At 39.7% G+C, this 12,879-nt stretch overlaps 1 protein-coding gene across 3 annotated transcripts in view; it reads right to left on the bottom strand.

Annotated features, from left to right (window-relative positions):
* ZNF385D (zinc finger protein 385D) overlaps nucleotides 1–12,879 on the bottom strand; it is a 358,005-nt gene that overhangs the window by 4,595 nt on the left and 340,531 nt on the right. For all 3 annotated transcript variants that reach the window (XM_054019980.1, XM_054019979.1, XM_054019981.1), the window contains exons 5-7: nucleotides 6,655–6,885; nucleotides 4,235–4,413; nucleotides 2,557–2,658 (exon numbers count right to left, since the gene is read on the bottom strand). In XM_054019980.1, coding sequence (XP_053875955.1) covers nucleotides 2,557–2,658; nucleotides 4,235–4,413; nucleotides 6,655–6,885 — 512 coding nt within the window. The remainder of the gene's footprint in view (nucleotides 1–2,556; nucleotides 2,659–4,234; nucleotides 4,414–6,654; nucleotides 6,886–12,879) is intronic.

The following is a 12,879-nucleotide window of genomic DNA, read 5'->3' as shown; positions in this document are numbered from 1 at the left end:
GCTTGCCCCTTTGGATTCAGGAGGATTGTCCCATAAATCAACAGTGAATTTCACCTGTGCAGTCCATCAAAGTTATCCACCATCCAAAAGTTCAGTTTTTATCTACCAGCTATCAGCTCACAGGTCTTGTATCTGCTGCCCTACCTGCTGACTTCAAGTTTGCTGAAGAATTTTGGGGGAAATTTTCAAAGGCACAAAGGCAAGTTAGGCACCTAACCCCATTGAGATGTTTTGGGTGTTGGACACTTAACTCCCCCCTTGTGTCTATGAAAATCTACCCCCAGGTCTTCGACTTGGTCATTGAAACACCCAATGTCACACCCTTTAGCAGGTCTTGGTGCAAACTCTCTACTTCCCTTTCTATGATTTTATTTTTCCCCATTTTCTATTTATATTTAAATAGGGTTTTTTAAAAATCTTTATTTAGAATAAATTCATCAGAAAAATCATTTTGATATGGGAGCTTTTTTATTATATAATAAAATGGATTTGAAAAGCGAGAAAATGAATCACAACAACTTGGAATTTTTGTCATATTAGCTTTTTATGTGCAGGACCCATCAGTTTGGAGAGGGACAGAGTGAGTCCCAATGTAGTCTGGAACTGACTAACAGTGAGACCTATTAAACTGTGTAATAGTATCTCAAGGGAAGTGGTGAAGCCCCTTTGTATGAGACATTTAAAACTACACTGGGCAAGCATTAGAAAAATATACATTAGGGAACAATACTACATTGGTAGAATGTTGAACAAGATGAGTTACAGAACTGTAATAGGTCTTTCCCCATCTCTAAATTCTATGATCCTATGAATGTAGCAAAGCTGTTAGTGACTCTGGTGTATTTCTGCCACTGGGAAAAGAGGAAAAAAATCCCCTTAGGATACTGTTGATGTAGAAGGCGCAGCATGGTGCTCTGATTCTTTGAAAAGTTTAAGAGCTAGTATTCTATTGAAACTATATAGGCTTTCAATTCATTTGTTGAAGTGCTCATGGTTCTATTTCCAAGAGAGATTAAATAGCAGTAGTGCTTAGTGCATACAGTATATAGCACTATACATTTTCAAAGTGCTCTACAAATACTAATTAACATGCAGGGCATCTCTGTGAAATAGCTAAGTATTACTGGTCCCATTTTACAGGTGCGTAAACTGAGGCAGAGCAACTAAATGGCTCAAAAAACTAAAATGTTGAGAAAAGAAAGTTAATCAGCTTTAGATCTTACCAAAAACATTTATAATCAAAGGAAGATCAGTGTATTTTTGGCTTTTTGTCTATTCTGTTTGAATTCCAAATAACAGCATTGTCCATGTTATTTTGCAGAAAGAAAACAAAACTAAAACAGCCCACCACCCCTCAAAAAAACCCCTATTTTAACCTTATCCCGAGTAAGTTATAGCACTTCTGCTTCTCTGCTAACTTGTGCTTGTTTACTACTACCTCATCCTCCCACCACAGTTCATTTGCCTCTTACATCCAGCTTTTGGCTCCTGTCTGGCATGTAGATTGTGAGCTCTTGAGGTGGGATTGTGTTCTTTGTTACTCATCTGTAGAGCACCTAGCACAACAGAGCCCTGATCCTTGTACACTGCAGCTCACGAACAAGTGGCTGGTACGTACAGCACCAGGGATTTATTAAGAGCCTCCATCAAATACTAGAATAATGAATCTCAGTGAAAAATTGTATTGCATTAGCAATGCTATATGAAGAATTCCCAGGTAGATCATCTGGTAGATGGATGCTATGTTACACTCCACTATCCCACCAGGGAGCTACAGGGAGCTAGAGTATTTATTACTAATGCAAGACACTAGGAGGGTTTTATTAAATGCAAATATACATTATTTTTCCTTTGGCCCAAGTCTTTGAAGTTAACAAGATCTGGGCCTGAAATAGTTTCTCCCATGGGAGGGGAATGTGACCAGCCCTGGCTTGAAATTGCACAAGATAAAACGATAGATTTTTGACTATGTTTAATTTTATCTAGGTACTTTTAATAAATACAAAATTGGAATAAAATAAAATAAAATCAAAATGTTGTGTGTTTTATGGTGGATCCTGTCCAGTAATCTGAGCATTAACCTCTTGGGCATTCACTGTGGAAGGTGCAGGTAGGATCTTTACAGCCCTTATCATTCTTTCTACCCCTTTGGATCGTCTTTCTTTCTAACGACCTTTATAATGGAACCCTGTTCTGAGATCATCTACAGTACCACTCCAAAAAGGGTGCTTATGGGGCTTAGTCCAATGTCCATTGAAGTTAACAGAAAGACTCCAATTGTCTTCAGTTGTACAGTGAGCTATCACTTCCTACTTCCCACTTCCATCAATTACTCAGAACTGACATTCCTCACTTCTAGGATGCATTTGAGCTGCCCCAAGGGATGTAAGCAACAGATTTAGGAATGTGATCAAACCTAGATTCTGTGCAATATCCCGCAGCATGCACACACTCTGGAACCCACTCTGTCATTCAACTTTTGCACATTTTTCCCAGTGATGTTTTCTGAAAATTCTTCTCGGTAGGACATCATGGAAGAGAAAATCGTTTGCTTACCCCAAGCGGATGTGCTCCCTTTTGGAGTTTGTTGTAAGGACTATATTTAGGTTTAGGGGGTTTCCCAGCAGCTCGATCTTTGTGCCTTCTACTACTTATGTGCTGTTAAAAAAGGGATATTACAAAAATTACCTTCTTTCAATCAGTATCACATTATTAATAGTTCACTTCAACTCCTGCCTTTCAACAGGCATACTCCAGTCCTGAAGACTATTGCTCTCCACAATAGTATTAATTTGACTAATTAAAATAAAATAAAGCAATAATTAATAACCATTTAGATGTATTTCAACTTGAAGGAGCGTTTAGTGCTTCATGTATTTGGGCGACATTTTCCAAAATGCTCAGCCATGGTCTTGCTCTGCTCTGATTGAAGTCAAATGGGAGTTTTAGCACTGCTGACTTCATGGGAGCAAAGTTAGGCCTTTTTGAAAAATCGCACCTTAAAGCATCTGTGAAATGCAGCCAACTGCTGCACAGCAGAGCAGGGGCGGCTCCAGGCACCAAGCGCATGCCTGGGGCGGCAAGCTGCGGAGGGCGGCCTGCCGGTCGCCGTGAGGGCGGCAGTCAGGCTTCCTTAGGCGGCATGCCTGCGGGAGGTCCACTGGTCCCGCAGCTTCAGCGGCAATTCGGCGGCCACGGGACCATTGGACCTCCCGCAGGCACGCCGCCAACAGCCGCCTGACTGCTGTGCTTGCGAGGGCAAAATACATAGAGCCGCCCCTGCAGCAGAGATGGGAGAACCCAGGAGCATCCCCTACTGAAAAACGAAGTGCCATGAGACTTTTAATGTCCATGTAGGACAGACGGGAGCTTTCAAGATTTCACCTGAAAGACTGCCACACAGACTGCTGAGTGACAGTAAATTAAAAATAAAACCATATCAATGCAGAGCCTATACATAAAAACTATTAGAATATACTGTAATTTCCTGTACAGATTTTATGGTGCATTAGATGCTAAGAATTGTTTTTTTTTCTCTCTCTATTTTTTTTTTCTGAAAAGAGATATAGCAAGTAAGATAAACAAGGAAAGGAACCTTTTTTTCCCCCTGAAAGCGTAAGACAGGTACAAATGTAGTCCATCAGAGTATTTATCTCCATACTTTTCTTAACAAGTTTTCAATTCCAAAAGGCACATAAAGTAACTAAGTGTTTTCCAGAACAATGGCTTTGTTCATCTGAGAGAGAATGATTGACTCTAACTTAGTGTAGTTGCAATTTAGAGGTGAGGCTTATTGGCTGCAGAGGAACACTGATAAAAACAACCCACACTGCTAAGGAGGTTTTTCAACGTTCTATAAAAAGACTCTCTCCACACACACCTACATCCTCGTGAATATAAATATCACACAGCACACAAAATGACAGGGTTTATTAAGCCATGACAATAATGGTAGTCTAAGGACACTTGTAACATTGTCGTTTAGAGAAAGATTCTATAACCATTTAGAAATATATATAATCAGCAGTTTTTGAGGAATTGTACTTTATCTGATGGAAAATCATACCGAAAACAAACACACAGAACACAAGCCCAAGTGCAAAGGGCAAAAGCAGCAAGCTCCATTTAGATGTGAATTCTCATCACACTGACACATGCTAAATGCGCAGGTACTCCACCCTTATGAAAACAAGGCAGAGTCAAGGATTCAGTGTTGTCCATGCTGTTTAAGTACCTGTTTAAGTTGTGTCTCAGAGTTTACGTGCACATCGCAAATTTCACAGTGAAATGTTTTGTTTTGTAGGCCTGTGTTTCCTTTATTAACAGGTCCCTTGCCTTTGACGCCTGCCCGGGGAAAGGCTTTAATAGTTCCACTTCCATTCCGAGCTTCCAACATAGTTTTGTGCTTAGTCCCTGGAGAGATTCCAAATAGGAAAGAGATATTTTGGGCAAGTTGATTGCATTTTATTATTTCAACTTTTAAATACATATTATCTATCTATCTATCTATAAAATCTCAGTCCAATGTGTTATCTTTGAAACATGTCCACATTGCCTATATCAGTAGGATAATAGAGTAACAATATTTCACATTTAATATATAATTATCTGGAATTTAATTATTAAATCCACCTATCTAGGCAACAGAACAGGAACAAGCAGCCACCACCAATAAGTAATGGCATGCTCAGGATGTCCTGAGGTGAAGTTAAAAAGGTGTGACTTCTTTCATTAACGCCTGCTGCTAATAAGACATGAACTGTAGTTGAAAAGGAAGAGAGATTTAGCTATTAAAGATGTTGTTGCAAGTGATTTGTAAGCTTCTGTGATGAGGATGATAAACAGTACTTTTTAAGTACCAGAAACTTGAATCTGCAATTAAATAATCAGTTCCCAAATCCTGGAGCTTCCAAAAAAACAAATAACTCAGACAGAGCACAAGCTCCAGGCAGAAATCTAAGGATCTTAAGGGCCTGCGACAGAAACCAAAACATAAAAGAAATATGGACATTGCTCACATTTGTTACTAACAAAAAAAAATAGACAAAAATCAATAATAAAGGGTATGATTGTTATATCTTTACTCATGTTAAATAATACCTTACATAATTGATTTTAATGCGGCCACTCATGATTTAAGCCACTATTCAATGTGAATAATGGTGTTACAATCTTTATTCAAAATTAATACACACACACATATACTTTAGCAGACCAGTAACCTAAATGTTGAAGATTTTTTGACTTTCTATTGCGATAAACACACAAGGCTGGATCTTGATCTGATGTTGAATTGATATGATTACATTGACTTCAATGGAGCCATACCAAATCAAACTAGTTAAAGATCTGGCCCATAATATTTAAAACTACTCAAACTTCTTTTCACCATCAGAAATAATAAATTAGCATGTTCTTTTCAGTTTAAATGAACATTGCTCCATGTCAAGGTTATCTCTTTTGGATTTCTCAAACTAATACAATAAGGCCTTTAGCCTAATAACCCCATTATTATGTTTACCTACTTGCCCACCTGTGTCTTCCAAACTAGTATGAAATACACACCGGTCAATACTATACCCCTACAGTGTCATTCTACTTATAGCAAGATTAAGATCACTCATGAGACGTTAGATAATCTCATAGGTCAACACTGAGTAATCTCTATCACTATGTTATATTTCAGGTTTTAAGTTTAGCTTTCTCTCTCTTCTTCAAGTCTATTCTTTCTGTTCTTGGCTATCTCTTAAGGTCTTATTTTTCCAGCCTTGTCTACATTAAGGAATGTTTTCAAAACTGGGGCTAGCCATGTTGGGAGTTCTATTATAGACAAGATGCTGGCTGCTGACACCAGAATCCTTAATCCTGCTCACAACAAGTCGAATCGAAATGGTGTTTAACATGCTACCAACAGATGATGGCCTGTCTACACCAGGGCTCTCCAACACTACTAACACCAGTGGCAAGAAAGTGTTACATCTAGGGGAAAGACAGTCACTAGTTGCCAAGCAGTAGCCATCATCAGCCAATTAGTGCAGGGATTATTTTTTTATTCTGTATGGTTCCCAAAAATTATTGTTCAGCAAGAAATTTGATCTCTGAGCTTTGTATTTTGACTGGCTGATGTCCTCTATTTCAGAATAACTTGTTATATTTTATACCAAACTATTCTCTTTGCTATTTGACATAAATGAAAGTATGCAAATTCTGAGCACCAAAAGGTAAGAACAGCCATACTGTATCAGACCAATGGTCCAGCTAACCCAGTATCCTGTCTTCTGACAGTGGCAAGTGCTAGATGCTTCAGAGGGAATGAACAGAAATGGGCAATTATCAAGTGATCCATGCCCTGTCGTCCAGTTCCAACTTCTGGCAGTCAGAGTAACAGAGTATAAACTGTTACTTAGCACCATAATGTTTGGAAGCAACGAAAAGTGAAATTTAAGAAAACTGGTAACTTGCAGGCACTAGACTTCCTTTTTTCCCCTTATGAAAGACTCTTTGCTTGACATTTTTATTCTTTAATAGTTAATGAATTCCATGTAATTGCAAGTTTTCTGCCACCTCTTTGTCCCCTGCTGCAAGAGATCTAATCTATTCAGAGGAAGATAATTGCAGAGCTCTTGAGACAGAAAAGAAATTGCTACATCTCACCACTGTTGTGCGCCTCCAGCTGCGAGGTGGAGTTGACAGCAACCTTGCATAGTGAACAGTAAAGCAGCCTTTTTGCCTTTTCTTCCTCAGTCTCCACGGAAGGGCACGTGTTGCTGCTAGTGGCTGTGGTGGGGATTTTTTCCACTTTAGAGGTGATCTCAGTTGTCAGAACACTGCTTTTCCGAATTTCCACTGTTGGTGTTGATATTGCTGGTGTCCCTGTGGTAAGGTCTGCAGTCAAAATAAGGACGAGATGGAAACAAAATAAACGTATTGACCTTTTTCACTGGGCATGTTAAGATTGCAGCTACAAAGAGACGCGTAATATTTTGGCAAAACTTTGACTACTGATAATCAACTGAATTTGACCTTTTTCTTATTACTAGAATACATTTGCAAAATACAGTGCTATATTGAAACACCACACATACTGTGCCCCTGTATAATATAAACACTTACGACATACGGATTTCTTAAACCGAAAAGACATATTATACCATTGACACCATTCCTTTACAAATGCAGGATAATCCCTTAAAAGAGGTCATATCATTGATTAGTAAATTAGGCAGTTAATATTTGTACACAGTCCTTTGAGCTTGATAAAGTGCCATAACTGCTATGTATTATCTGATTTTTAATCTTTTAATGTTCTGTACTATTTTTAAAAATGTGTGGTTCTGAAATGAGTCAGATAAAGACAAAACATTAAATTGATATTACTCTTGATCTTAGCCAAAGATAATAGATTAATAACAATCATTACTTACAGGGCTTTATATTTTTCAGAGAGCTGTAGAAACACACTCAATTTGTTTAGAAAAAATGTGTGTATAACTATCATACACAACGTGACACCTATATTTTTAATTATTTAGAAATTTCCCATATAAAGAAGCACCTATCCTCACCTAGAGACTCCTTTCCCTAAATTACAAATACAATAAACTAAAATTAAAGATACAATCAACATATATTCTGTAGACATCATTATAATAATGAAATAAAACTCAATTATAGTATTTTGTGATGGCATCAGAATGCAGAGATGTGTGGATTTATATTTTTCCTTTAGTTGTATATTTTTGAAGACTATCACAAGAAAAAATGTATTTATTAAAATCATATACAAAGTGTCCATACAACCTCCTGTATATTTATTTTTTACAATAAGATTCTGAGTGTTACTGAAACAATTGCAGGAGTAAAAGGTGGCAGATAATGTTTACAAAACCTAGACTTTGATTTACAAATTATTATAGCAAGTGAGATGGTAGAATTGTGACATTAGAGATAGCTCAGCCAATCAGAACACAGTTTACTTTAGTCCATTTGCAGTCCTAAGGGTTAAAATACTGTAAAAGGTGGGATTTTTTATTTACATTCTGAAATAGTTATTTTGTGACTGTGATTTTACGGTTTTAAAATATAACCCGATTACATCCTACTGTTGCTATAAAAAAAAGCCCTCGAATTACATCCTAGCCATGAAATACTGTATAACTTTGGTAACAAACTTGTTATTATAATATATAAGACCTAAGGATCAAGCTGGACCGCAAATAAGAAATGACATTGAAGTAAAATATGGTGGCAAAACAAGGCAATGCCATTTGTAGATTGCATAACAGATCATGGAACAGGAAGAGGCTAGTTCCTCTCCATGGCCTTGAATCAGAAAAACACATCAGTATGTGCTTAACATCAGTAGAACTCAAATGTGTGCTTAAAATTAAGTTTGTGCTTAAGTGCTTTCCTGAAGAGGCATGGTTGCTGAATTGGAGCCCAATAGTCAGACTTAGCCATATTTACTCATTTTGGGTAGCACCTTCCTCCATTAGAAGTCCTTTTGACTTCATTGAGACTACTCCTGGAATAAAGGTACTATCCAGCATGAGTAAGGATGGCAGAATCTGGCCAGATATATCCATGGTGCAACTGTGCTTAAAATACTGTGTTTAGTTTAAGGTCCCTCACACACCAGAAATGCATCAACAAATCATAGTGAATTTAAAGAAGAGCAAAAATATATATATGATTACGGGGGTAAAGAGACTGATTTATGAGAAAACATGTAAAAAAAACCTTGGCAACACAAAAACTAATTGAATGATAATGATCAGTGAGTATTTTAACAACAGAAACACAAACACAAGGGAGGAATGGTTAAGGATGGTGTGAGGATGTCAGTGGTGAAAGTGGGCCAGTATGGCATACCGGTAAGAAGTGGCCGCCGGTACGGGCCCGTACACAGCCGACATTAAAGCGCTAATGTTGCTGCCCCTTTTGCCACTCCGAGGGCTACCGAGGGGGTGGGTGTGGGGCAAAAGGAGCAGCTGCCCTGGGGCCCAGCGATTTAAAAGGGCCCGAGGCTCCCAGCCGCCGCCGCAACTACTGCAGCTGCAACCGGAGCCCTGGGTGGCACAGGCTGGCCAGTGCAGAAGGGCTGGCTGCGGGAGGCTGATCACCAGCCCTGACCTTTCCACCTGAGGTCCTGCCCCTTCTGGGGGCCCAGAACAGGCCCCTGTACCGGTAAGACTTTTATGTTACTTTCACCCCTGGAGGATGTATTAACATGTGTCATGGAATGAAACAGACTACACTTCAAGAAAATGTCCTCAGTAAGGACATTGAGCCAGGGGGTTAGTTTTGCAAGGGACAGGCATTATCTCTTGGGATTTTTAAAACTAGACTGAACAAAGATGTATTGTATGGGACACTCGTGCATTAGCAATGTAGTGGACTTGACGGTCATTTTCATCTGTAATCTCTATGAATTTATTAATCTTCTCTCCTTTCTCCTTTTTGGATTTTTATTCTTATAGTTTCAGCATGATTAAAGTGTAACTCGCCTGTCCTTGCAGGGAGACAATCAAATTTAAGAACACTAGAGTTGAAACAAAAATTTGCCTTTAGAGGCAGGAGATATAATCATACAGTATAATGAGAGCAGTCACTCTCGTAGTCCCAGAGAAGGCACAGGGAGTGGAGAGAATAAATAGCCTCCTCTTGTCTTAAAGCTTTCTCCTTTCTTCTTACCTTCTTCTACTTCTTTAATTCATTGTGTTAACGTGGCTTAATGTTTTCAAATTTTACTTCATATTAGAAGTAAGAATTTAAAATGCTAAGTACCAAAAATTAATCGCACTGTTAAACAACAATAGAATACCATTTATTTTAAATAATTTTGGATGTTTACTACATTTTCAAATATATTAATTTCAATTACAACCCAGAACACAAAGTGTACAGTGCTCACTTTATATTTATTTTTATTACCAATATTTGCACTGTAAAAAACAAAAAAAAATGTATTTTTTAATTCACCTCATACAAGTACTGTAGTGCAATCTCTTTATCATGAAAGTTGAACTTACAAATGTAGAATTATGTACAAAAAAATTGCATTAAAAATAAAACAATGTAAAACTTTAGAGCCTACAAGTCCAGTCAGTCCTACTTATTGGTCAGCCAATCACTCAGACAAACAAGGTTGGTTACAATTTGCAAGAGATAATGCTGCCTGCTTCTTGTTTACAATGTCACCTGAAAGTGAGAACAGGCATTCACATGGCACTGTTGTAACTGGCATTGCAAAATATTTACGTGCCAGATGCACTAAAGATTCATATGTCCCTTCATGCTTCAACCACCATTCCAGAGGACATGCATCCATGCTGCTGCTGGGTTCTGCTTGATAATGATCCAAAGCAGTGCAGACTGACGCATGTTGATTTTCATCATCTGAGACAGATGCCACCCGCAGAAAGTTGATTTTCTTTTTTGGTGGTTCGGGTTCTGTAGTTTCTGCATCAGAGTGTTGCTTTTTTAAGACTTCTAAAAGCATGCTCCACACCTCGTCCTTCTCAGATTTTGGACAGCACTTCAGATTCTTAAACCTTGGGTCGAGTGCTGTAGCTATTTTTAGAAATCTCACATCAGTATATTATATCATAGTGCATATTACATGTAGTTCCATTTCAGGAGCCGTTCCCATATTTGTAAACAATGACACAAGCTCTTTGGCTCTTTTGCATACCTTTAGTTTAATTATGGGTAAGGTCCGAAAGGTGCAAAGTTTTGGTTACGTATATCGCATTCCAACTGGGTATTCCAAGGTTATTTGAACGCCTTAGGTCTAGTCAGTAGGCTGTAAAAATTTCAGAAGCAGGCTCTGGTTTCAGTCAGGCCAGAAATAAATCTAAAATAGTCTTACTCATAGCATAGTATCTCTGTTTTTATATGGATACAGGATGCTTTTATAGGGTTACATTGAGACCTCCATTATAGTTTCTGTTTTCAAACGTAAAGATGAACATTTTTAGAATGTTTGAATAAAATCTTTTTGCCCATTTTTGTGCTATTAAAGGGTGATGAAAGTTACCTTTTTTTCTGCTGTAAATGTTTGTGGTGGTGGTGGTGTGTGCTAGCTTTGTTTTGGAGGTTTTTACACACATTCAAGTTAACTGGAAAAAATGGCTCAACTATAAAAGTTGAAGCTTTTCAGATCAAGTTAAAAAAATAAAAATGGATTGCACTTTTTTTTTAAAGAAAAGTGTTTTGCAAGTTTTTACTATGTTACTCTATTTATGGAATTATGGAACAGGGTAAATATATATTTCACTATGTTTAGGGTTACCATATTTTGTGCCTCCAAAAGGAGGACACTCCACGGGGCCCCGCCCCTGCCCCCAGCCCTGCCCACGCCCCCGCCCCAACTCCGCCCCTTCCCCAAAGTCTCCGCCCCCTCCCCTGCTTCCCGCGAACATTTGATTCGCGGGAAGCCTGAAGCAGGTAAGGAGGGCGTGTGGGGGGAGGAGGCGCGGCCCAGGCTGGCCCCCCCAAGCGTTTCCAGCCTGGGTCGGCTCGGGCCCTGGGGTGCCAGCCCCGGGCCCGGCCCCCGGCCGACCACCCCCGGCCCACCCAGCAATGCTGGCCCCCGGACCCTCGGCCGAGCACCCCCGGCCACCCAGCACCGCCGGTCCCCGGCGGCCCGGCGCCCCCCCCCGGTGGCCCGGCGCACCCCTGGCGGCCCAGCACCGCCGGCCCCCGGCGGCCCGGCGCACCCCCCGGCGGCCCGGCACCGCCGGCCCCCGGCGGCCCGGCGCACCCCCCGGCGGCCCAGCACCGCCGGCCCCCAGCCCCGGGCCAGCCCCCGGCCCAGCACCGCCGGATTTTCCCAGACATGTTCGGCTTTTTGGGATTTCCCCCCGGACGGGGATTTGAGTCCCAAAAAGCCGGACATGTCCGAGAAAATCCGGACGTATGGTAACCCTAACTATGTTTATCACTACATATTGACCTACATACTGTAGAAGTAGTTGCTATTTTAATGCTGCTCATGCAACTATTGAAGTACACATATACATGAATGTCAATGAAGTCAACAGAAAGACTCCCATTCACTTCGAAAGTCTTGAGATCAGGCTCTCAATCCCATTCCTTTCCTTCTTACATAAGAGAAATTAACTAAACAATCCTCAATTCATGTAACAGTAAGGTTACATTTTTAAAAGCTGAAATATCAAGAAATGCAAATGTTAAGGTTCTAGTTGCCACCTCATCGCACTTACATTGCTTATATGGCACATTTTGTTGGACTAATTATCCTGTTACTTGTGAACTTTAATATACAATGGGTGCAATTTTGTGCTCAGTAATGCAATCACAGCTCTAATGAACTTAAATGGAAGCTGAACAAATATATCAGGAAGCAAAATGGGGTCTTATGTGTGCATTGTGACATGTTAAGTTTAATATAAACTTAGACAGATCCTGCGAAGCCTTACTATCCAGTGGAGGCTTTTTGTTTTCTCTTTAAGTGAGCGTAGTTACATTGACATCAATCGGACTATGGCCGGCAGTAAGCAATACTCCGTTTTCACAGTTGTAAGGATTAAGCCCTTACATTTTGCATTTTCTGACTCTAAAGTGTTTAAAATATTTAAAACCTTAATATTATAGCTGTGAATGTAACTATGATATTTTTTGGAAAAATATGTGTGTGTCTGCTCATTCTCCCGTCCTGCAGACTCATATTTTAACCAAGGACACTGCAATGTGCACATCAATTCCAAAGGATAACAAGCAGGGAGAGAAGTGGAGGGGTGACTTCCCTCTTATATTAAATGGGAAAACTCAGAAATGAGCTGTTCAAAAGAAAAAGGATGAGAGTGAAAAAAAGGAGCAGAAAATGAAGCATGCAACTTCTCATGTCACAATTCT

The sequence above is a fragment of the Malaclemys terrapin genome, chromosome 2, assembly GCF_027887155.1.
Source record: "Malaclemys terrapin pileata isolate rMalTer1 chromosome 2, rMalTer1.hap1, whole genome shotgun sequence".
Classification (NCBI taxonomy): Eukaryota; Metazoa; Chordata; order Testudines; family Emydidae; genus Malaclemys; species Malaclemys terrapin.
This window is presented reverse-complemented; position numbering and strand designations above follow the sequence as displayed.